Source organism: Candoia aspera, chromosome 8, assembly GCF_035149785.1.
Source record: "Candoia aspera isolate rCanAsp1 chromosome 8, rCanAsp1.hap2, whole genome shotgun sequence".
NCBI lineage: Eukaryota > Metazoa > Chordata > Lepidosauria > Squamata > Boidae > Candoia > Candoia aspera.
Window position 1 is genome coordinate 29,966,996 of NC_086160.1, and position 22,170 is coordinate 29,989,165.

A 22,170-nucleotide genomic window follows, 5' to 3' on the forward strand; every position below is an offset into this window, starting at 1 on the left:
GCATGAATCACTGAAAACACTAGACTACTGTAATGCACGGGACTGCCCTTGAAGACCATTTGGAAGCTACAACTGGTCCAGAATGCAGTGGCATGGACAGTGTTGGGCATGCCTTGTTATGCCCATATGATCCCATTGTTCCACAAGCTGTACTTGTTACTGGTTGGCTTCAGGTGCATTTCAATATGATGGTTATCACAATAGATTTTCATGGCATGGGGTCTGACTATTTGAGGGGCTGCCAGTCCTCAGTTGTTTCTGTCTGTCTGGTAAGAGTGGGTATGCTTTGGGACATACTGATTAAGCAGTATCATCTAGCAGGACCCAGGAAGTGTGCCTTCTCTGTCACAGCACCTGCCCTCTGGAATACTATCCTCCTAGAGATCTGGATGGCTTCCACCTTGATGATATTCAGGAAGCTATTAAAGACCTGGCTATTCTCAGGCCTTGGGGCAGAGTGATGGTTGAGCCCCTGTTGGATGGGATTTCTTTATATGTTTGGGCCACTTACGATTTCATTTGTTTTTTTGTGCTATTCTTACATTTTAAATTGTAAGCTACCAAGAGTCATGAGGAGTTGGGTGGCCTCTAAATTATATACATAAAATAAAAATATACTATTTTCCCAAGATTTTCTGCCAGGTGGCCCAGAAGAACTACTGTACTAATTTGTCTTAAAAAGCAAGTAAATTTGAAGTAATTAAACCTTTATCACCTATGTTATCTATAGTAAAGATACCAGAGATTTAAAAGTCTTTTAGTATTCCATTCTGTACAAGAACTATTTTATGTCTGAAATTCTTGATGCAATAATGGCAATAACGAGGGAGAGGGAGAATATATATACTGTTGGAGATTGCCTCTCAAGACAAAGCATTTGTGACCTTTCAGTTTTTGCCTCTGCTTAACAAGATTTCAGCAATTTGCAGTTTCTACAACTCATGCTGCCACTGTATACTGCCAATTACCATTAGCAAGGAACAGACTTTATCTCATCATCATTTTACCTCTGAAAAGATGTCCTTGGATCAAACAGTTTGAAACACAAAAGAATCCAACTAAACATCATTCTAAAAGTGCTCCCCACCTACTCACAGATCCACAGCACACGCTATGATTCATCAGATACATTATTACTCAGACTGGTTGCCAATTATCTGAGGTTTCCATGACAAGTTTTCTATGAAGAACTGAATTTCATCTTTCTATTTGAAATTCAGTCCCTTTAAGGTAACAAATACCCAGCTTTGAAACACAGCATTATCTGCTAATCTAACTTGGAAACTACATTATCTGTTGAAATACTCCTTTAGTTGGAACAGCCTGGATGCTTTGTTCTACACATATGGCCGGTTCAGTCATAAAGAAAAGTAACATTTCCCTTCTATGTAAATGAGGTTGCCTGGATTTGTGCACTTTTCCTGCCCCCTGCCCTTCCCTTTTTTTTTCTTATGTGCCAGAGGAAACTAAATTAATCATAGTTTCCCATAATATAAACACTTGGGGAATTTTTAGTTTTAAAATTAAAGCAAGAACAAGCAGGAATCAAATCATTTTCATACCCTTGCTGCTGTGAATAATACAAGTATTGCACAGAAATACATAAAACATGACATTATACAATATACAAATACTATATCCACATAACATGTTAAGAATGGCAAGAGGCATTGCAGTCAGTTTTATTTCAGTTATTTTGAATTACACAGTTTTCACCAAAGTGAAAACTAAGCTTATCCAACACCAGTGGGCCTCTGTACAATAGGACTCAACATTGTTCTAGAGTCAGTGAGAAAGTCAAAACATTCTGTTGGTACAATTTACATGTAGTCCTTGTAGCATACCTTTTGATATGCCTGCTACATTCATCTGACAGGCAAATAACAATAGTTTGTTGTTAGTCTCAGGGCACTTCCCTACATCCCCAGCAATCTACTTAATGTTCCTTAAGATGACAGGAAGGTACATCACTCTTCACTGCCCTCATAATACTTCTCTTGCTGCCTCTCTGAAATATTGCCACATTCAGGCCAAGCTCCCTGAGTATGGGAGGGAGGTTGTTGTGGGTACTGCTGTCAGAAGTAGTAGTGATGCTCTCCAGCAAGTGCAGGTGTAAAGGAAAGGCAGTGAAGGGGAAAGGAACAGGCAAGGCAAAGGATTCACATTTGAGAGAAACAGGCAAGTAAGAGAAGAATGAGGTGGCGGTTACAAACAAGGTTACAACTGGAAGGATCATTGTGGTGGAAGGAGGCAGTGGGCTACATGGGGATTACAGTGGGAATAGCAACCTCATGGAAGATATCCCACAAGATCAATCTTCTCCTGATCCTAGGAAAAAACTGATTGTCCATGGTGTCTCTAATAGCCAAGGATATATTCCAATGGGAAGAGATGGGCGGGGGATAAATTTAATAAATAAATAAATAAAAATATGCCCTCAGGCTCCTCCTCCATGTGACATAGAATATTTGCACGACTTTCCTGCCAGATAACTTTGCTCTGGCTTCAGGTTGCCTTAGGTGTAAGCTGGCTCTCAGATGGAGTCTCAGATATGACAATATGTCCTCAGTAATCAGTAAACAGATCATTTGTTTGAGACAGAAGTCTGAATGGATGAACCCTAAAATTAACTTCCCCTAGCAAGCTAAAAAATTATACTGTATTCTGTACTACCTTTGAGCTACTGGATACAATTATAATAATTAGTAGGCCTGCACAGTGTTTGCAGTTTTCAGTGGAATCCCAAAAGGTGGTTCAGCCTGCACAATCCTGGGAAATGACAGAGCTATTTTAAAGAGCTGTAGACAGATATTGTATCCAAAGCACTTTTTGAATTGAATCCAAAGCACTAAGCAGCCTTAGTAATCAGGAATAATATAAAAAGTATGGAGCCATGGATGCTGCATTTTAAAAAACATAAGATGTAAGAGAGTTTATCTATTGTTTATGTAACAGATCTAAAGATGACAATAACAATGGATCTAAGAAATATTTTTATATATTATTTTTTTGGCATGTAAACTGTTAACTTAAGCCCTAACTCTTTTGATCCTGAAACAAGTATGTTGTCCGATTGTCTATTCTTCATAGAATTCTAATTCTGACCTTTGGGGAGTCCATTAATCCATCAAAGAAACAATGTTCTTTATATTAATATGTGTGACAAAGAAATGCATAAGTGAACTGCTTCAGAGAAGAATTTCAAAGTCCAGAAACTTTTTAAAAATTTTTTTCCAGACAATGTCAATCCAAACAAATAGTATCAATCTTTATTGCCTGACTAGACCATATGACACACAAGGGGTTACTGTTTTGGAAGTATTAACCTACAGTACAAGCTTAAGCTACTTAAGTCCTATTATCATTAATAGGAGTCATGTGGCTGATAACTCAGGCCCATGCTAATTTAAAAGCTTATTCCCAAAGCCCCAGAGATTTAATTTAACAGGAAGGATTCTTTATGGGGTACTCAAACCCTCTGTTGTGAGAACATTTCAAGAGCTTGTAGTTGGGGGGGGGGGGGGGGGGGCAGCTTGTTCATGCAAATCTTGATTGCTGTAAGAATTTAGTTCCACTATACAGCAGAGTGGAAGTTTTTAGAGCAATCTGGCTTTTTGCAAGTAAGTAAAAAAATGTGAATGCCCCCAAGCAAAAACTGGATCACTGCCAGAACACAGTCCCTCTCTGCCCAGACTGACCAGATGGATAGATAGATATATCCAAATTATATTTTTAGTGTGTTTTATTGTAAACTGTGCAGAGAACTATGGTTGCTGGGCATTTAAAAAAAATAAGTTAATAAAAATAAAATGAAATTACTCTATCTTTCTTCTGGAGTGTGCCATCCAGAGTTGGTGGACTGAGATACATTACAAAACCTGTAAAATATGTATACAGATAAACCATAAAGTTTCCATTTAAACATAGTAAGTATGGAACTTTTAAAAAAGTAGAATCATATCTAATCTGAATCATGTCTAATAATATCAAGAAATGGTTGACGAAGTGTGCTGAGCATCACTTCTGGCTTTCTTTCCAAATCTGGGTCAAGTGACTGGCAAAGGGGACTGTAGACTGGAGATGGTGGTACCATTTGAGGCTGCTGCCCAACTGCCTTTCTTTAGTCTTAGAGATGAATTGAGGGATTCTTTTTCCCTCAGCAACCTTTGGCTAGATCTAGCACATTTTCAAGCTCAGTCTTTGTTTTGCCAATCTCTCCCATCATAACAAATTTGGCTGCATTCTAGTTTGTTTTTGGAAAGTTATCCAGATGAATAGAGATACAAATGGAGTCCTGAGCCATTTGACAGTTTTCCAACTTTCTGTTGAATTGGAAAGAATAAAAAGTTTGGCAAAACAAGATTTGCAAAATAACATTTCAAGCTCAATATGAATGAAGCATATTTGTTAACAATAGAAAGGAATATCTGAAGTCACTGATAAACTGCAAATTGTGATTTTAAAAGGAGTTTTTACTTTTTACAAATAGGTTTACTGAAATATTGAATAAGTAGAGAAATCTGACAATATATTGAATAAGACGTGGTATGATATTTTTCTTATAATGCAAAAGAAATTGGAATAGAGAGTGAGGTAGCTTTTAAAAATGAGTATTTTCATTACAATAATGAAGAGACTTAAGGTTTTTTAAAGACTGTATAACTAAAACTCTATTTTTCCTACATTTCCCATAAAACACCCTATAGTAATATGTCTGGTAAACAGAGAATTAAATCTCCAGTTCTCCTTTAGTCAGGGGTGTTATCTAAATAAGGCAACAATTGATTAGGAGGGATCTCCCCATCTCAATTTCCCAGTAACTTCCTAATGTTGTGGCAAATAACACTACTGGTTTGTGCCCCATCTTCTCAGCATCTCACTACCGCTGCCAATACCCACCGTACCGACCACCGATCTTCGCAGAATCTTCTTGCTCAATTTGTTTCTCCCTTTGTTCAAGCATTTTACACTAGATAAAACGTCAGGGAAAATACTAAGCAGAATTCCAATATAAAGTCTCAGCACACAAAGTAAGGATGTTACTCAACAAACATCCAGACCTTTGTGGTTCCATTGAACCATGGCACATTTTTCCCCAACCGAAAGCATTTCCCCCCCATAACAATTAGCATCTTTTATTGCCTTCATCCCATTTTGTTTCGATAACAAGTATTAAAGCCATGCAGGGGAAACACAAAACAGGGAAAAAATGAACTCTTGTATAACAACCATGCTTGGAATTTATCACTCTCGTATTATTTAAAGTAAATTTCCATAAGTCTGGTTACGAAGTGGTGCTTTGCATTTACATGGAGGTGCATATATCAACTCCTCTCCACATCAGAATTCTACTGTGGTAGCAAACACTGACCGACTCATTCATCCGACCCGCATCTTAAATAATATCCAGCGCAAGTGAAACCACTTATATCTACGGTAGCTTCCGTAATCTCAAAACATAGCGACTACTGCTGAGCTCGGCGGAACTCCCTCCTTTGGAATAAGCCCGGATAGCAATCCACCCACCCTGCAGGCAGAGGAGCTCTTCTTCGAGAGGCCGGGCAGTAGGATAGCGGGTTCCGCTCACCGTTTTATGCTCTGCGGTGACACGTTTAGTTCCGCTTCCGCGAGAAAGAGCGAGAAGCGCGAATGGGAATAGAACGTCGCTTCGTTCTGATGTCGTAAGGAGGCTTGTTTGGGAGTAGATTAGCTTCCCGGCGGTTTGTTTTTGCTTCGTCTGCTTTTCACACTCGTTTCTTTCTATTAGTTGCGGCCTGTTTTGTTTCCTGCCTGTCCGTCCGTTCTTTTCCTTTTTGAAAAACGGCTTTTCTTCCTCTTCTTTCCTTCCTTCCATCCCCGTTTCTCCCCTCTGTGAAATAGTGTATAGCCTGGAGAGGGCGGGTGCCTGTGTGTTGTAATAAAGATATAGGGAAACGTTTGTGTGACTATTCAGGAGTAGCTCTCTTGGGTTCGGTAGCGCTCGCTTCCAGATAAGTTTTGCCTTGCTTCAGGCAACCCTGTCTATCCAGCCGATTCTCTCTGTCCTTCCCATCTTTTTTATTACCCCAAACAGTTTCCTGGGTTCTATCAAAAAACAATAAAAAGTCTGGTGGTACCTTAAAGGGGAACGCATGCATGATTGTTTATGCACACCCTCTTGTGACTACACTCTAGTCTTCAGATGAATATTTAAGGTACCAGAGCTTTTCAGTGGGCTTGCTACAACAGGCTTAACATAGCTGCTCTTTAGAAACTACTTCCAGTCTGTTGTCTTTGGGCTTGTTCTTTCCTTTTACCTCTGTATTAAGTTACCACTGATGGTCAGAAGACAACAGCAGCTCTCAACAGAGCCTCCTCTCATTTTCATTTTTTCTTATACAAAACAAGGCTCTGACTTTCTCTTACTGCACAAGTTTTTGAATGATATAGTATACATAAGGTATTTGCTTTCATATAAATTCTGAGTTCAGGGGGGTTTACTTTCAAAAGTAAGTACAAAATTGTAGACTGAATATAAATGTCAAGATGTTTGCTGAGTGCATAGTTGAGTTACTTTTCCCTATTTAAAACAGTTTTGCTAACCTGATTCATTGTGTTCAGATGTGTTAATTAAGATGATGCTGTCAAGGTAATGCATGCTATATGCCAGCAAATTTGGAAAACACAAGAATGGCCATCAGATTGGAAAAAATCAACTTATATCCCCATACCAAAAAAGAGAAACACTAAAGAATGTTCAAACTATCGAACAGTGGCACTCATTTCACATGCCAGTAAGGTAATGCTCAAGATCCTTCAAGGTAGACTTCAGCAGTTCATGGAGCGAGAATTGCCAGATGTACAAGCTGGCTTTAGAAAAGGCAGAGGAACTAGAGACCAAATTGCCAATATCCGCTGGATAATGGAAAAAGCCAGGGAGTTTCAGAAAAACATCTATTTCTGTTTTATTGACTATTCTAAAGCCTTTGACTGTGTGGACCATAACAAATTGTGGCAAGTTCTTAGTGGTATGGGGATACCAAGTCATCTTGTATGCCTCCTGAAGAATCTGTATAACGACCAAGTAGCAACAGTAAGAACAGACCACGGAACAACGGACTGGTTTAAGATTGGGAAAGGAGTACGGCAGGGCTGTATACTCTCACCCTACCTATTCAACTTGTATGCAGAACACATCATGCAACAAGCTGGGCTTGAGGAATCCAAGGCTGGAGTTAAAATCTCTGGAAGAAACATTAACAATCTCAGATATGCAGATAATACCACTTTGATGGCTGAAAGTGAAGAGGAACTGAGGAGCCTTATGATGAAGGTGAAAGAAGAAAGTGCAAAAGCTGGCTTGCAGCTAAACCTCAAAAAAACCAAGATTATGGCAACCAGCTTGATTGATAACTGGCAAATAGAGGGAGAAAATGTAGAAGCAGTGAAAGACTTTGTATTCCTAGGTGCAAAGATTACTGCAGATGCTGACTGCAGTCAGGAAATCAGAAGACGCTTAATCCTTGGGAGAAGAGCAATGACCAATCTCGATAAAATAGTTAAGAGCAGAGACATCACACTGACAACAAAGGCCCGCATAGTTAAAGCAATGGTGTTCCCTGTAGTAACATATGGCTGCGAGAGCTGGACCATAAGGAAGGCTGAGAGAAGGAAGATTGATGCTTTTGAACTGTGGTGTTGGAGGAAAATTCTGAGAGTGCCTTGGACTGCAAGAAGATCAAACCAGTCCATCCTCCAGGAAATAAAGCCAGACTGCTCACTTGAGGGAATGATATTAAAGGCAAAACTGAAATACTTTGGCCACATCGTGAGAAGACAGGACACCCTGGAGAAGATGCTGATGCTAGGGAGAGTGGAAGGCAAAAGGAAGAGGGGCCGACCAAAGGCAAGATGGATGGATGATATTCTAGAGGTGACGGACTCGTCCCTGGGGGAGCTGGGGGTGTCAACGACCGACAGGAAGCTCTGGCGTGGGCTGGTCCATGAAGTCACGAAGAGTCGGAAGCGACTAAACGAATAAACAACAACAAACAAGATGTGTTAATGAAACCTAATGTCTCCAATCATGATTATGCTGTCTGGGGATTGTGAGAGTTGTAATCAACATATCAGGATGGAATCAGGTTGGGTAATAATTTTGAGCATAGCAATACAAATAGCTAGCATATTATTACAAAACCATGCAGTAGTTAGAAGCATCTGTTTAATACTTCCTGTACTAGATATGAGGCTTATTCCTCAGCAAGAGTATGTTTAAAATCACAGCACATTCCTGTGTTTTTCCCCTTCAGTTCAGTGGTAGTTGCTTAAAAATAAGTATCAAATTATAATTCATAACTTATTTCCATATTAACAGTTTATGAGCAGTACTGTAATAATGTTATGCTTGCTGCTTTATCAGTTTTTGTTCCAGTAATCTTTAAAATTTACTAGCTACCTAAACTGCAATGTGCACATCCTATCTTACATTCTTCTATTTCTTCTGGATTAACCTAGACGCCTTTGTGCAATGACATCGCAAGGAGAACTTGGGAGCTGTTACAGCCACAAAAGGCAGGCTGTAGCAATGGCAACAACAGGTACCAGAATGACTGGAAGGAGGAAACAGAGACGCCATGCAGAAGCACAAAAGCGGGTATCAGTAGTATCTCCCCATCTCTACTCCCACACTATTCAAGACCTAGGAGTTTTGTGTCCTCCCTCTGTTTGGACAGGCAAGAATCCAAAATGCCATTCTAATATTAGCTCCCATTCTCAGGATCTTTGATACAATAACAAGTGTGCCTCTAAATTCATACAAAGGGTCTTTGCCTCACCACTTGTTACTTAGAGGCAAGGGTTTCCAAATGTAGAATATGTAACTTCTTTTCACTTGGTGTATTTACTTTTTTCTTAGTTTGAATCTGTAAACAATTGCACATAATTAATATGGAGAAATACGTATTTAACTTTGTATCATGTAGCAATTGTATATCATGCCCTAGAGTTGTGTTTGGTAGAATTGTATATTCTGCTTGCTGCTTATTTATTCCTTAGTGTAGCAGCTTGTCTGCTGCAAATCAGAAGTTAGCCCACAGATTGCATCCCGCCCTTGGGTTTCTCTTTCTTGTCTTAAAGTGATAAATATGAGTTTATTTCTTCCCTGATTTTCTATTCACTGGTAGAGTAAAAAAATTAAAGAAGTGAAAAATGTACAGGCCAGCAAAGCAGATGTCCCTGATTATGTTCGCCAAGAAGTAGAAAGCTGTTACCAGCTCAAGATGCCTGAAGACTTCTATCATTTCTGGAAATTCTGTGAGGAATTGGAACCTGACAAACCATGTGGTAGGTTCCATATATCTATCTTATCTGTATATGTATGTGTGCGTGTATGTATATATATTTGTGTGTACAATTTTAATTTAGGCATAACAGTATCTTCAAAATTTTGGCATTTATTTTAGAAATTTATAAGGCTGCCCAACTGTATAATGACTGAGTGGCATACAGTAAAAGTGATCATACAGTTAAAACAAACAACTCCATTCCCACCCACCCCCTGCCAGAAGAAAAGCAACCATGAAAATACAAACTTGCCACCCACTTTAATCCAAAGCCTGGGGAAAGAACCAGGTTTTCAGAGCTCTTTTGAACAAAACCAGGGTGAGGACCAGATGCTGAGGGAGGAGAGGGAATAGCCCTCCAGAAGGCAGGTGTTGTGACCAAGAAGGTGTACTTCCTTGGTCACATCAGGTGACACTGCTTAATGGATGGGATCTAGAACATTGCAACTCTGCCTGATTGTACAGGCAGAGTTGTACAGGCCAGGTAGAAGCAACAGAAGATAGACAGTCTGTCATATTTGCTCTAGCTGCAAATGGAGCCTTTCAGAGGACACTAAGTTCATGTACTTCCCATGCTAACTATTTTTGGAAATTGCCCATTAATGGATTTATAGAAGTTAGGCACCTTTGGAGTGACAAGGCTCGAATCACCGGGTAAGTGAGCCTTCTATCCTCAGTATAAGAATATGAAGATCTACTTTTATAATCTTTAACAAAGTAAAATAAACAGCAAAAAGTAAGACAAAGCTTTGGCTGCAGAAAGTTTTAAGGGCTCAGAAAATGTTGGAGTTTTGCACTGAATATTAAGGCTTTGACACTATTTTTTTAAAAAAATGTATGTTTGTGGAAAGGGAAAATTGTTTTTGGAGATTAGAGTTGTAAGACAAACAATTTTTTATGGCGTTTAGAGACATTTTTGAAGAACTGCATAGAGACCTGCATCATGAAATTTCAACTTTGTGTGTCTTCCTGAGAATTAGGAAGAGTTTGTTACCAAATGAAGATGTTACAGAACGAAATATGCAGCAAAATTTACTTCAGGAAAATATGAATGAGACTTTGAATAAAAATCTGTCACTAGATACAGAGAGACAGTTGGGTAAGGTTCTAAAAATCAAGGAAATAAAAATGATAAATCCGGAGAACAATTGCAATAATTTCCCTCTGTTGGATTTATAAAATTGACTGTTTGAAGTGCTAAAGAAATTTGTAATAAGGATCAAGTTGTTTTCAAGAGCAACTCATGTAGAGTGCATTACAGTAATCCATATGTGAGATGACTAAAGCATGAGTGACTAAGGGCCTCCTGATCCAAGTAAGGATGCTATTGGTGCACAAGATGGATTTATGCAAAGGCCTTCTTAGTCACAGCTACCACCTGCTCTTCAAGCAGGGGCTGTAAGTCCAAGAAGACCCCCAAATTGCACACCTATCCTGTAGGGGAAAGTGCAACTCTATTCAGGACTAAAGATGAAACGTCCCAGACCTTGGGGGGTGGGTATACAAATACACAGCCACTCAGTAGTGTAATGGTTTAAATGTGTTCTTCCCCATCCAGTCCCCCCATGGCTTCTAGATACTCAGACAAGACTTTAACAGGTTCTCTTGGTTGGTCTAAGGTCAAATTGCATAATTGGTTTCATATACATATTGATGATACCTGACCCCAAACCTCACCCAGCGGCCTCATGTAGATGTTAAACAGAAGGGGCATGAATGTAGAACCCTAAGGTACTCTACAGCCATGGGCCTCAGGCTCACTTGCCTCCCTCCTGTCAACACAGATTGGACTTGACCACAAAGAACAGAGGAAAATCACCATAACATAATGCATCCCTTCAGGTGGGCTAGAAGAATACTATGGTTGATACTATAGTTTGATAATATTTAAAATCACAAGCATTGCTTTCCACATGTAATATAAAATGTATTTGTCCCCTCACTTTTTTTGTTTCTAATAATCAGCATCCCATATCAGCATGTTCAGTTCTCTACTTGTGGAAGTGCCATTTTGGGATTTTTTTTTAACTTTACCAGTTTTGAATCCTCCAAGTTTGCTGAAATATGGATCTTCTGAATGGATAAAGCAATTCTGGCTACTTAAGGACCCACATTTGACTCTAATCTGAGAACAGAGAGAACTATAGATAGGTCTCCTTTTTTAAAAGCATAATGTAAAAGTTATAGCTCTTTGTTCTATTTTTGCATGCCTTTATTTTATGTATTTAGAATTGAGCTGTAAGAAGACATAACAATCAAACCCAGAACCCTTCATGTAACGTAAATCAGAGATCCAATATTTTTGTTTTTGTTAGAAAGTCTTTATTTTCTCCATCCTTTGTATAACAAAGGGGGCGTGGTGGTTCAGTGGTTAAGACACCAGGCTTGTTGACCAGAAGGTTGCAAGTTTGGTGGTTCAACACCCAAGCACTGCGCGACAGAGTGAGCTCCCACACTCACCCCAGCTCTTCCCAACCTAGCAAGTCGAAAGCATGCAAATGCGAGTAGATAAATAGGTACCGCTTCTGCAGGAAGGTAACAGCGTTTCCGTGATTGTCATGCTGGCCACATGATGCGGAAGTGTCCTTAGACAATGCTGGCTCTTCGGCCATGGAAACTGTGGTGAGCTCCGCCCCCTAGTGTGTCATTAGACATGACTAAATGGGAATCTTTACCTTTTTTTTTTTGTATAACATAACCAAGAGATAGTTACGTTAATTGAGATTTGGCTTGTTTTTGCCTTGGCTGCTGATTATGTATTTTATTTTCATTGCTGGTTGTGTTTTTTAACTGTTGTTAGCTGCCCTGGGTCAGTGTGGTGAGATAGGTAGCCATATAAATTGAATAAAATAAACAAGCTTAGTGAGAGAGTAAATTCAAAGTATATGTTAGAAGCACCCTTTCGATTAATCCTATAAAGCAGAAAGGATAGTAGATAAATAAATAAAAATAATAGCATCTTTTAAATCATTTTAAATCTATATTTGGTATGGCCAGTCCTTCATAATCATGAAACAATAGATATTTTTGTGTTGCAGATGCACTCAAATCAAGTATTGGACTTCAGCTAGTTGGACCATATGATATTCTTTCTGGAAAACACAAAAGCACTAATAAATCAAAAGATATAAATTTCAACCTTCACTGGAGATTTTTTTATGATCCTCCTGAATTCCAGACAATTATTACTGGAGACAGCAAAACACAATACCATATGGGATATTTCAGGTAAGAAATATCTTGGCCCCTGAGGGGGAGAAATAATTCTTTAGCCTTTTTTTTCCCTGCATTGCTTTAAAATAATCAGCAGGGCATTATTGAGTGTTTCTTTCTTTTCTTTTTATAAGAATTTTATTAAGTTTCAAACAGAGATAAAAGTGTCCTAACAGCCAGGAACCACGCTGAGACAAGGAACAGGTCTCTAGTGTTTTATTACTGCTACATAACAGAAATCCTAACAAAGTGAAGAAGCGTGGGAAAAACCCAGACATATAAACCCCAAAGGTTAAGGCGGGCCCAATCTGTGTCTCTTGGAATGGCTACCTAATTCCTCAGTGCTATGCATGCGCTTTACAGCCTGGATGGGAGCCCCCTGCTCGCCATCCTTACTCATGACAAAAGCTACAGAAAAACAAAAAACTAGAAAGAAAAAAAACCTCAAGTGTAGAAACACAAGATAATTTTTTTAAGTTACAAAAAGATGTGACTTCTGACTTTTAACAGCAAGGATATACAACAAATCCATAATCAATCCCTTACTCAATATTAGACCAAGATCACATTATTTCTATAAATCATATCATTGGCACATTATAAAAATCAGTATAGTTGCTCCCTCCCCTTATATTAAAAGAAAAAAGAATATATATAAACTTCCTAATCAACTTCCCCCACAAAGATAACATTTATTTAATTATTTCCTTCTTCTACTATTCTATGCATTCCTGTCTACTATAATAAAAATCAAACTAAAAAACATATAAATTGTCAACCATTATACATAATAGTACGGCAATTTTAATAATCTTAAACATGTCAGACCAAAAACCAGACATTATTTTTTTATACCTTAATCCAAATCGTTAAAGATAAATGAAATCAGCCAAACCCTAAAAGCAATCCAGATAAATATTCTTAAACCCTTATCCCACTTCAAAATAAACCAACACATTTACATATCCCCATAATACACACAAAGCTTTTTTCTTAAATCAAACAGCCCAACTGCCCCCCTCAAAAACTCTAACTTCTCTTCAAGAAACCTCCCATACATAGTAAACCCTTCTTTTCCAAGGCATTCCATCAGAAGATCAATTTCACTTATGGCTTGTAACTTGATCTCTCCCTTTAATTTCTTGAACTTGACTGTGCAATCTTCCTCCAGCATCTCAGCAGAAGTCAAAGAGACATTCCTGATGCTGTTGAATTCTTCAATTTCATCCCCAACCAGATGAGACATTTTAAACCTCATATTTTCCACAATATCCTGAACGGCTTGCATAAAAACTTGGTAAGAATCAGAAAAACTCTGCTTGAAGTCTGAGAAGTCTGTTTGAGGTCCTCCACATCTCATGCAATAGATTATGGCGCCCCCTAAGAGTTTAACCAGCAAAAATTGAAGATATGAAGGAATGTGTTTATTTAAGCGAGAGTGAGATTACAGACAATTCCCCAGGGAAAGTAGAGGCAGAAAAGTGAAAGTTCAAAATAGCCAATTCATTGTGTAGGAAAATGCTAATTTCTTCAAATTTAGTACAAAAATAATAACAGGGAGATAATTATTTACTCTCAATCTTCCCTAATATTTGGATGGAAAACAAGCCAAAACTTAAGAAGAATTTTTTTAAAAATTAATTCCAAAAATAACAATAAGCACCAAGACAGTCCACTTCACCTTGCTGTAGAAAGCCTCTCTTAGGGTACATATACTTTAAAAATATATAAATTGGGTGATTTAGAAATGGGGTGGCTGGTTTTAATGTCCCTTTAAGGCTACAGCACAGCTTGGAAAATGGTGACTCCCAGCCTCCTGGCAGCTCTTACCAGTCAAGTGTGAACACTGTTTATGATCTCCTGGCTGCAAGCCGTTGTCCTGGAGGACAATCGGGTGTTTCCGAGCGTTTTCCTTTCCTGGTAAAATGCTCCTGGGCTTCAGGAAAAACATGCCTGACCCCAAAATATTGCTGCATTTCAGTTCCGCCTGTGGAGCCCGCGAGCACAACTGTTCAGTCCGCCATGTCCCCACCGGAAGTCCCCTGAGTTTTTCTTTCTAAGATCTTTTCTTTCAGGAGGATATGAATTTGAAAACCATTTCTAGTGAAATATTTTTGAGATAAAGGCTATTTTGTCTGTCCTGTTGTGACATTAGGATGCATATGCATTCATATGCATGTTTCAGGAATATTTTGGTATAGAATGAACATTTGCTTCTGGGAAGTTTTCTGACATGTGATTTATTTTCCAGGCAAACTTAGAGTTAGTATCTTCAAAATCAATTGTATATATGCTAGATTTTATTTGTTACTGTCCAATTTTGGCTTAGACAACCTAGCTTTCAAAGTTCATTTTACTGTTTTTAAAAAGATTTTTTTCTCTCACCAGCAATTAAGAATTATTGAACACAATCGAATTTACTTTCATAGTATTATATTGATTGTATGCAAAATGTTTATTATGTATTGTCATTGTGGAAGTATTTCTGTAAAAGTCTGTTCTCCATAAAAAGCTAAGTTTTCCAGTGTGGTGAATTGCAAGGCTATTTCACCTATACTGGCTTTTTATTTTTAAATTAAGGCTATGCCATAGTTTTTGATAAAATTTGAGATGTTATTAGGTACTGTACATGCTAAACCTACAATCTAGTCATCCTCCTGACCATGCTGATCCAGCTGTTTTTGGGGTGGTCAAGTAGCTTTTCAAAAAGTAATCATCTGAGCTGGAAACAGTTTGTGATGTTCTGGTTGGAATCCCATGTCTGAACATAATGAGATATTTACAGTTTGAAGGATTAATTTTCAGATTTCCAGTTTGGAGGATGGGTTTTGCACATACCCAGAATCTATATGTGGTTTATCTTTTTAAATACTTTTTGATAAGGAAAACAGTGTTTGAGAAGTCTCTCTGCAATACTGTAGAGGCTGCAGCTCTAATTCTTAAAACATTTTCAGTTCTGAATATCTTGTATATTTTATAGGGATATACCAGATCATCTGCCAGTGTGGGTTGGTGAAACTGAAACCCAGAAAGGCTGTACAATTTATCAAGTTGGTGACAATATATTTGCTGCTGTAAAGTAAGATTTAACACTTTCATCCTTTAAAAAGAGGTTAATTTGGGAATAGCAGTCTCAGTATGTAATGGATTTTTTTCCCTTTTACTCACATATAGCTACTGCTGTGTAGCTCTGTGTAGTTTTAATTAGAAAAATATGTAGGTACTTAAATTTTTACCTACACTCCTTGCCACTTCAGTATATTTTATATGTTCTTGCTTCTGAGAAAATAATTTTGGGGTTTAGTACTGGGATGAAGCCTATTCTTCCTATCCAGTTTTAAAGCTGTTTGATATAAGTCATGGTAACAGAATCCTCTTAAGTTTGTAACAAATTGTGGTGCAATATAGTCCCCATGTTATAAAGGTCAAAATCTAGTCTAATTATCCAGAAAAGTAGCTGCTTTTCTGTTTTATGGCAGGAACTTGTTCTTGGCTCAGAATTTAATGGCAGGAAATTGCTTAGTTTGATTCTCAGAATTTCTTATTCAAATAGTTTAGTAGCATTGTTCAGCCACATGTTATTCGTTATATAATTTATTGTAAGGAATGCCTAAGACCAAATAAAAGACTCAGACTCTAAATCAAGTTTAAGCTCTGGCTTTTATTTAGAATAGAATGCACACCAGTAAAAAGCTGAGAGTGAGGAAGTGCGCCAAAGGTTGAATTAAATAGTCTCGCGCCAAACAGCACTCCACCCCCACACTCCCCGGGTGTGCCCCACAAGTTCCACGGAGTGACAGGCCATCAAGACTTGATAGGTGAGAGGTTGTCCAGCCCCATTCGCCCCGGGCATCGCCCTGTTTATCTTCCTGCGAGGTAATGGTCCATTACCAGGCGATTAGACCTTGATATTCCTCGAAAGCCCGGACGCGCCTTTCCGAACCTCGCCCTGATCCTTTCTTTATCAGGGGCGTCAATGGCCGATTACCGGGCGATGGGAACTTGTTTGTTCAGTAGATCTCCCAACCCCATTACCTTCTTTGTCCGGTTTATCGCCCGCACCTCTCCAGCCATTGACACGCATCCGCGCTTTGTCATGTGAGCTGTTACGATGTCGCAAACATCGCAACGGCAATCATGACATTTATCAATATTGAAAATATTATGGATGGCCATGTAATATTGTTAATCTCTGTAAATAGTAATATTTTCTAAAAAGTACAGCTGGAAACTGCTTTTCTATTAGCACTTCTACACAGTGCATTGTTCATTAAGACATTGTAAGAAACTTTCACATGTCTATAGTTTATATTCAGGTTTGTGTTTGAATATGGGAATATTGGAGGGCACACATATAACTAGTATAAATATAATTCTTTCTGAATATGGTGGTGATGTGAAAATGATTTTTTGTATCAATTTGCCAGCTGTTCACTCCAAAATGTATTCAGCCACATTTTCAGCAGTTTATTGAAAACTACGTATAACAGAGCTTAGTTGTTGTTATTATTAATTAGATTTAATATAGCCGCCTACTCCAGTGGACTCTGGGCGGCTTACAAAATATAATGCTAAATTAAAACAAAAACATAAAACCAATGTAATGTAATTTAGGGTAGTAATATGGTGGAGTTGTTCAAGTTATATTCACAAATAGTTTTTTCTGTTGACTAACTCAAAGCAGGTGTAACCAATCAATAGGAATATTGGATGAATATTTTCTGTGGCTTTTGTTTGCCTCAACTTCTCTTAAAATGTGATGTTCTAAGAGCATATGTTGCACAGAAGATTTTTGAATCAGTCTGGTATGGGGTTGTTTTACATATATATTGTATCTTTTAATTACTGTTTTGGTATTAAGACTTCACCTGGGAAAACTTGGTTTTCAAAGGCAGCAGCATACATTTTTTAAAAAATAATATTAAGAGAAAGTTGTTTGTCAAAACTTTGTGTTGTGTTACAGTATGGAAATAGATGAACATCTATTCCCAATTCTAGCCTAATTAAAAATTAACTGAGCTGATGTAGATCTAATAATCCATATATACTGATATGAAGTGATGAAACCCTTATCTGGTCTGTTTTTGTTTTTTGTTTAGAAACACAGCTGTTTAGTCATTGATAAAATTATTTTCATGAAATTGAAAAATGTTACCATCTATTTATAACTTTTTCATAGTACTTTTCAAGCACTTCTGATCATCAGAAGTCTGTTCTGGAGCACACAGCAGCAGCCTTTGGAATCTTTACTAGTTGTGCTGTTTTGAAGTATGCTTCTGTTGGCTAGTAAAGGCATGTTTTGGCTAGTAAAGGCATGTTTGGCTAGTAAAGGCATGTTGGCTAGTAAAGGCATGAGTCTTTTAAAGACTGATAAATTGTAGGATTTATTTTGTTTCAGGTTATTTTTGTCAAAAAAGCTTAAAGAACTGACTAATAAAAAAAGAAGTGGCTTACTAAGAGATGCAGATGAAAAACTAACCCAAACAGCAAAACAACTGGGTTACTCGCTAGAACAAAAAAGCTTGAACATGAAAGAAAGAGATAATAAGGTAAGGTTTGATTTTTCCAAGCTCAGTAAACTCTAATATAGCATTTATCTTTTTCCCTGTTTGTGCTAAAACATGTTTACTCCTAAGCATCTTCCCAAATCAGAGAATCACAATTGATTCTTGAGTTCAGTGCAATGTAAAGTTGAGTTGATAGCTAGTGTGCAAATGACAACAAGCATGCTGTGGGCATAACAGATAACATAAGGCATACTCTGTAACAGGGATGGGGGCTTAAAAACCTTAGTTCTGTGTCATCATCCAGTCTTAAAAAAAGTAAAATATACTTATGATTTAAGCATGAAGTTAATCAGAGAATACTTTCATGTTTTTTGGACTCCAGAAAATATTCAGAACAGGTTGGGTATCAGATTTTCTGGAGTTGACACTGTAAGAAATTTGAGGATTCTGTAACTAATGATTTGGTCTTGTACAGCTTGTCTGGTTTCAAGTTTATTTATTTATTCATCTATTTATATTTCAAATTTCATCACCGCCCATCTCACTCAAAAGAGTTGAAAGTTATAGCATAAGTTAATACAATTTTGAAAAAAAGTAACAAAAATGTAAATGTATGTTAAATTATGGGACGCGGTGGCGCTGCAAGTTAAACCACTGAGCTGTCGATCGGAAAGTCGGCGGTTCGAAACCGCGCGGCGGGGTGAGCTCCCGTTGTTAATCCCAGCTCCTGCTCACCTAGCAGTTCGAAAACATGCAAATGTGAGTAGATCAATAGGTACCGCTTCAGCGGGAAGGTAATGGCGTTCCGAGTCGTCATGCTGGCCACATGACCCGGAAGTGTCTATGACAACGCTGGCTCCAAGGCTTAGAAACGGAGATGAGCACCGCCCCCTAGAGTTGGATTCGACTGGACTTTACGTCAAGGGAAACCTTTACCTCCCCTATGTTAAATTATATTCCCGCGAATTTGTGATTTTATGAAGAACTTGGCATTAGTAATCCTCTTGGCAGAGGGGATAATCTTACATAAATAAAAAGAAAATTACCTTCTGAGGTGAAGGAATGAGCGCATATGTGCTGTGTATTTTCAGAATGTCTTTATTGTTAAAATGAGGAGATTGAGCAATATGTTTCTATATCGTCTAGATTTAATAATTTTAAGGAATGAATTAGTCTCTTATTAAGGCCAAATTGCTACGATATGGATTTTTTTAGTTTTTATGTTTAGTTTATCTTAATTACTATTGTGTATGAAGGTTTTTATGTTGTATAATTGCTAGTTGTTATGTTATTACTGGTAGTAGAGACTGTTCAGTTACAAAAGTGATGAAAAAGTAACTTTGCAACCAATCCTTGCATTTACAACCTTCACAGGTTTGTAAAGCAAAAGAAAGCTGAAGTGAGACTGTAAGTACAGGTGTGGTTTCACCTAGCAACTGCTTCACTTAATGACCAAATTGCCAGTCCCAGTTGTGGTTGTTAAATGAGGACTACCTGTATAGTAGTTGTTTGTTATATCTCATCAGCAATAAATAAATAGATGAAATCTGTCACCATTGTATCTGCACAATGCCAGCTAAATTCTTTCCAGTGGTGAATAGCCTTTTCCACAAGAATCTACAAACAGGTGGTAGAGCTCCTGAAAGCTCTCTGTGACAAATTGGTTTTACATTTTGTGAGTAAAATTACCAGCATTCTCATTGAATTTGTCACCATTGTTTTGGCTGCATGAATTGAGAAGTTGGCAAAATAATCGTACTCTTCTGGATGCTGTGATATGTACAAACTTTTGTTTATATCTGATAACTTGTTCTTGTGGTTATGAGATACAGCCAGAGTTAGCTTTTTTTAAATAGGGTGTTTGGTTGCTTGTCAGGAAATATGATGTGGGCCTTGCTAAATATATTCATCTTAGACCCATTTAATTTGGACAACTATCTAGTCTGTAATCTTGCCATTTGTTTGAATAATGTATAGGGGAGAGAGAGGCCTTTAAGCTCAGGTGATATTGGAGGGTAATTATTCGTTGAATCCTTATGCTGTAATCAATTTACCTAGGAGTCTTCAAATCAGCAGGATATCTCTACTTAAATGTGCATTTGTCAATTAAGCAACAACAAAAAATAAGCTTGGTGTTTGATGGCTAGTGTATTTGCATATAGTATTTAATGGTAGTGTTGGTAAACTACTTGCTTTTTTCAAAACAGGTGGTAACAAAGACATTTCATGGCGCTGGTCTAGTTGTCCCTGTAGATAAGAATAATGTTGGGTACAGAAAGCTTCCTGAAACAAATTGTAAGTATTGTAGAGCTTCTTTTCTCAAAATATAAAATTAATAAAAGTACCATTTTGCCATTGTTAATGGTGTGCATTTAGACATTTGACTATAGCCAATTTTTTTTAAAGGGAAACAGTGAAAATAGCTGCCTAGAGTCTATCAGCGTGGACAGGAATAAGTTTTAATTAAATAAATAATAATATAAGCACAAAGTTAGAAATCAGTATTTTCCTTATGTTTTTATCTAGTAAGGTAACTGATAAAAAAGCAGAATTCCATAGCATAGAGGCTTAATTTTATTAAGATACTATTTTCTTGCAGTAAGCACTGCAGTAGTCTTTGTTGTAGCAACAACTGCATGTCTGCCCTTGAATTCATTAGGCTGGATTCAGATTAGTTGCATTTAATTCCATTTGGAATTGGTGGGACACATTGTCATGGTTTAGGTCCCATTGGTTTCACTGGGAATTTAGGCTGTAATTCTGTACTTTTTTATGTAGGACAGGTTATGGAAAATCATTCCAATTAACCTGCATTTTATGTTAACTCTGACCAGAATCATGATACTGCCAAAATCTTGGAAGATTTGTTGTACTTGTACAAATTAGCATATATTGCACAGTTAAAGTGGTTATATTTTAAAATAATGCACATATTACATATAAAGAGAATATATAGAGATATGCAGTGCTTTGGATTTGATTTGAGAAAGGTGCTTCCAAATGTAAGGGAGTATGAAGCACAAGCAGGTGTGCAATCCTGGAAACAGATTGCAGCTGCTTTAATGAGTTGCAGGCAGGTGCAATTTGGCTCCTGTGCATTCCAAAGGCATCTCTCCGAATCAAAGCCTCCCCAGATTGTATGGTCCTAGAATATATTATAATACAGTTCTCATGGAATCTTTTTCTTTATAGCAAGTCTCAAAAGAATTTGTAAAGCCATTGTAGACGCTCCTAACGATGACCAGAGATTGAAAGCCTTTGCTCCTATTCAGGAAATGTTAACTTTCATTCAGTTTGCCAATGATGAATGTGATTATGGAATGGGATATGAACTGGGCATAGATCTCTTCTGCTATGGGTCACATGTAAGTTAATGTTTGTAGTAGTAATTGTTTATGGGATATGAGTCATTGTCTCTAAACACATAGGAATTTAATAATTGAAGTAATATAATACATGGCTCTGAAACAAGTGATTCCAAAAGTTCAGTAGACAAACAGTAGCTATCTATATAATGATTTCAGTGCTTAAGAAATTGAGAAAAAGGTGGAATGAAAAACAGACTACAGCATTTTATACTGCTCTGTAATACATTACCAACTTGAGCGAAACCATTACTACGGTCTTTTAATTTTTTTGCAGTATTTTCACAACATTATTGGACAGTTGTTGCCTCTTGCTTATAGCCTGCTGAAAAGAAGTCTGTTTGCAGAGATAATTGAAGCTCATCTAGCTAATAGAAGAAAAGAGAAGGTAGATCTACTTGTGGCATGATAAACACTAAAGTACTGTAAGATACTGGCTACCATTATTTATGAATTTTAAATATGTTTTGCTACTAAAGTGTACTTACTGTGTGATAAATAAACATTTTTTCCAAACAAGTTATTTTGGCTGTAGCATCCGAACTATGTAAATCATTAATAACTTTTTACTCTCTAGTCTAGTTTCACTGTAGCTTTGTAAAAATAATGGTTTTTAAGCTGCTTTCCACAGAACCTTGTTGATTCCTTAAGATATCTTATGATTATGGAGACAGACCGTTTCAAAATACAGACTTTGTGTTGTCGCTGACAATTCAGAGATGTATGCAGGTATTTTCTAAGTGCTGGGAAAGAGAAAATGTC

At 37.5% G+C, this 22,170-nt stretch overlaps 1 protein-coding gene across 5 annotated transcripts; it reads left to right on the forward strand.

The window, feature by feature from the left end:
• Positions 1-5,640: 5,640 nt before the first annotated feature.
• Positions 5,641-21,974, forward strand: LOC134502071 (histone PARylation factor 1). 5 transcript variants are annotated; one of them, XM_063310187.1, is made up of 9 exons: positions 5,641-5,681; positions 8,497-8,635; positions 9,165-9,324; positions 12,362-12,551; positions 15,517-15,615; positions 17,935-18,085; positions 20,251-20,338; positions 21,236-21,408; positions 21,686-21,974. In XM_063310187.1, exons 1-9 carry the CDS (start codon positions 5,650-5,652, stop codon positions 21,815-21,817), a joined length of 1,164 nt encoding a protein of 387 aa, XP_063166257.1. In that variant the 5' UTR covers positions 5,641-5,649; the 3' UTR covers positions 21,818-21,974. The 5 variants fall into 5 exon arrangements, with proteins under 5 accessions (XP_063166257.1, XP_063166262.1, XP_063166261.1 ...); XM_063310191.1 differs by having other exon boundaries at positions 5,659-5,701; XM_063310188.1 differs by lacking the exon at positions 5,641-5,681 and adding an exon at positions 6,083-6,159.
• The last annotated feature ends 196 nt before the right edge of the window (positions 21,975-22,170 follow it).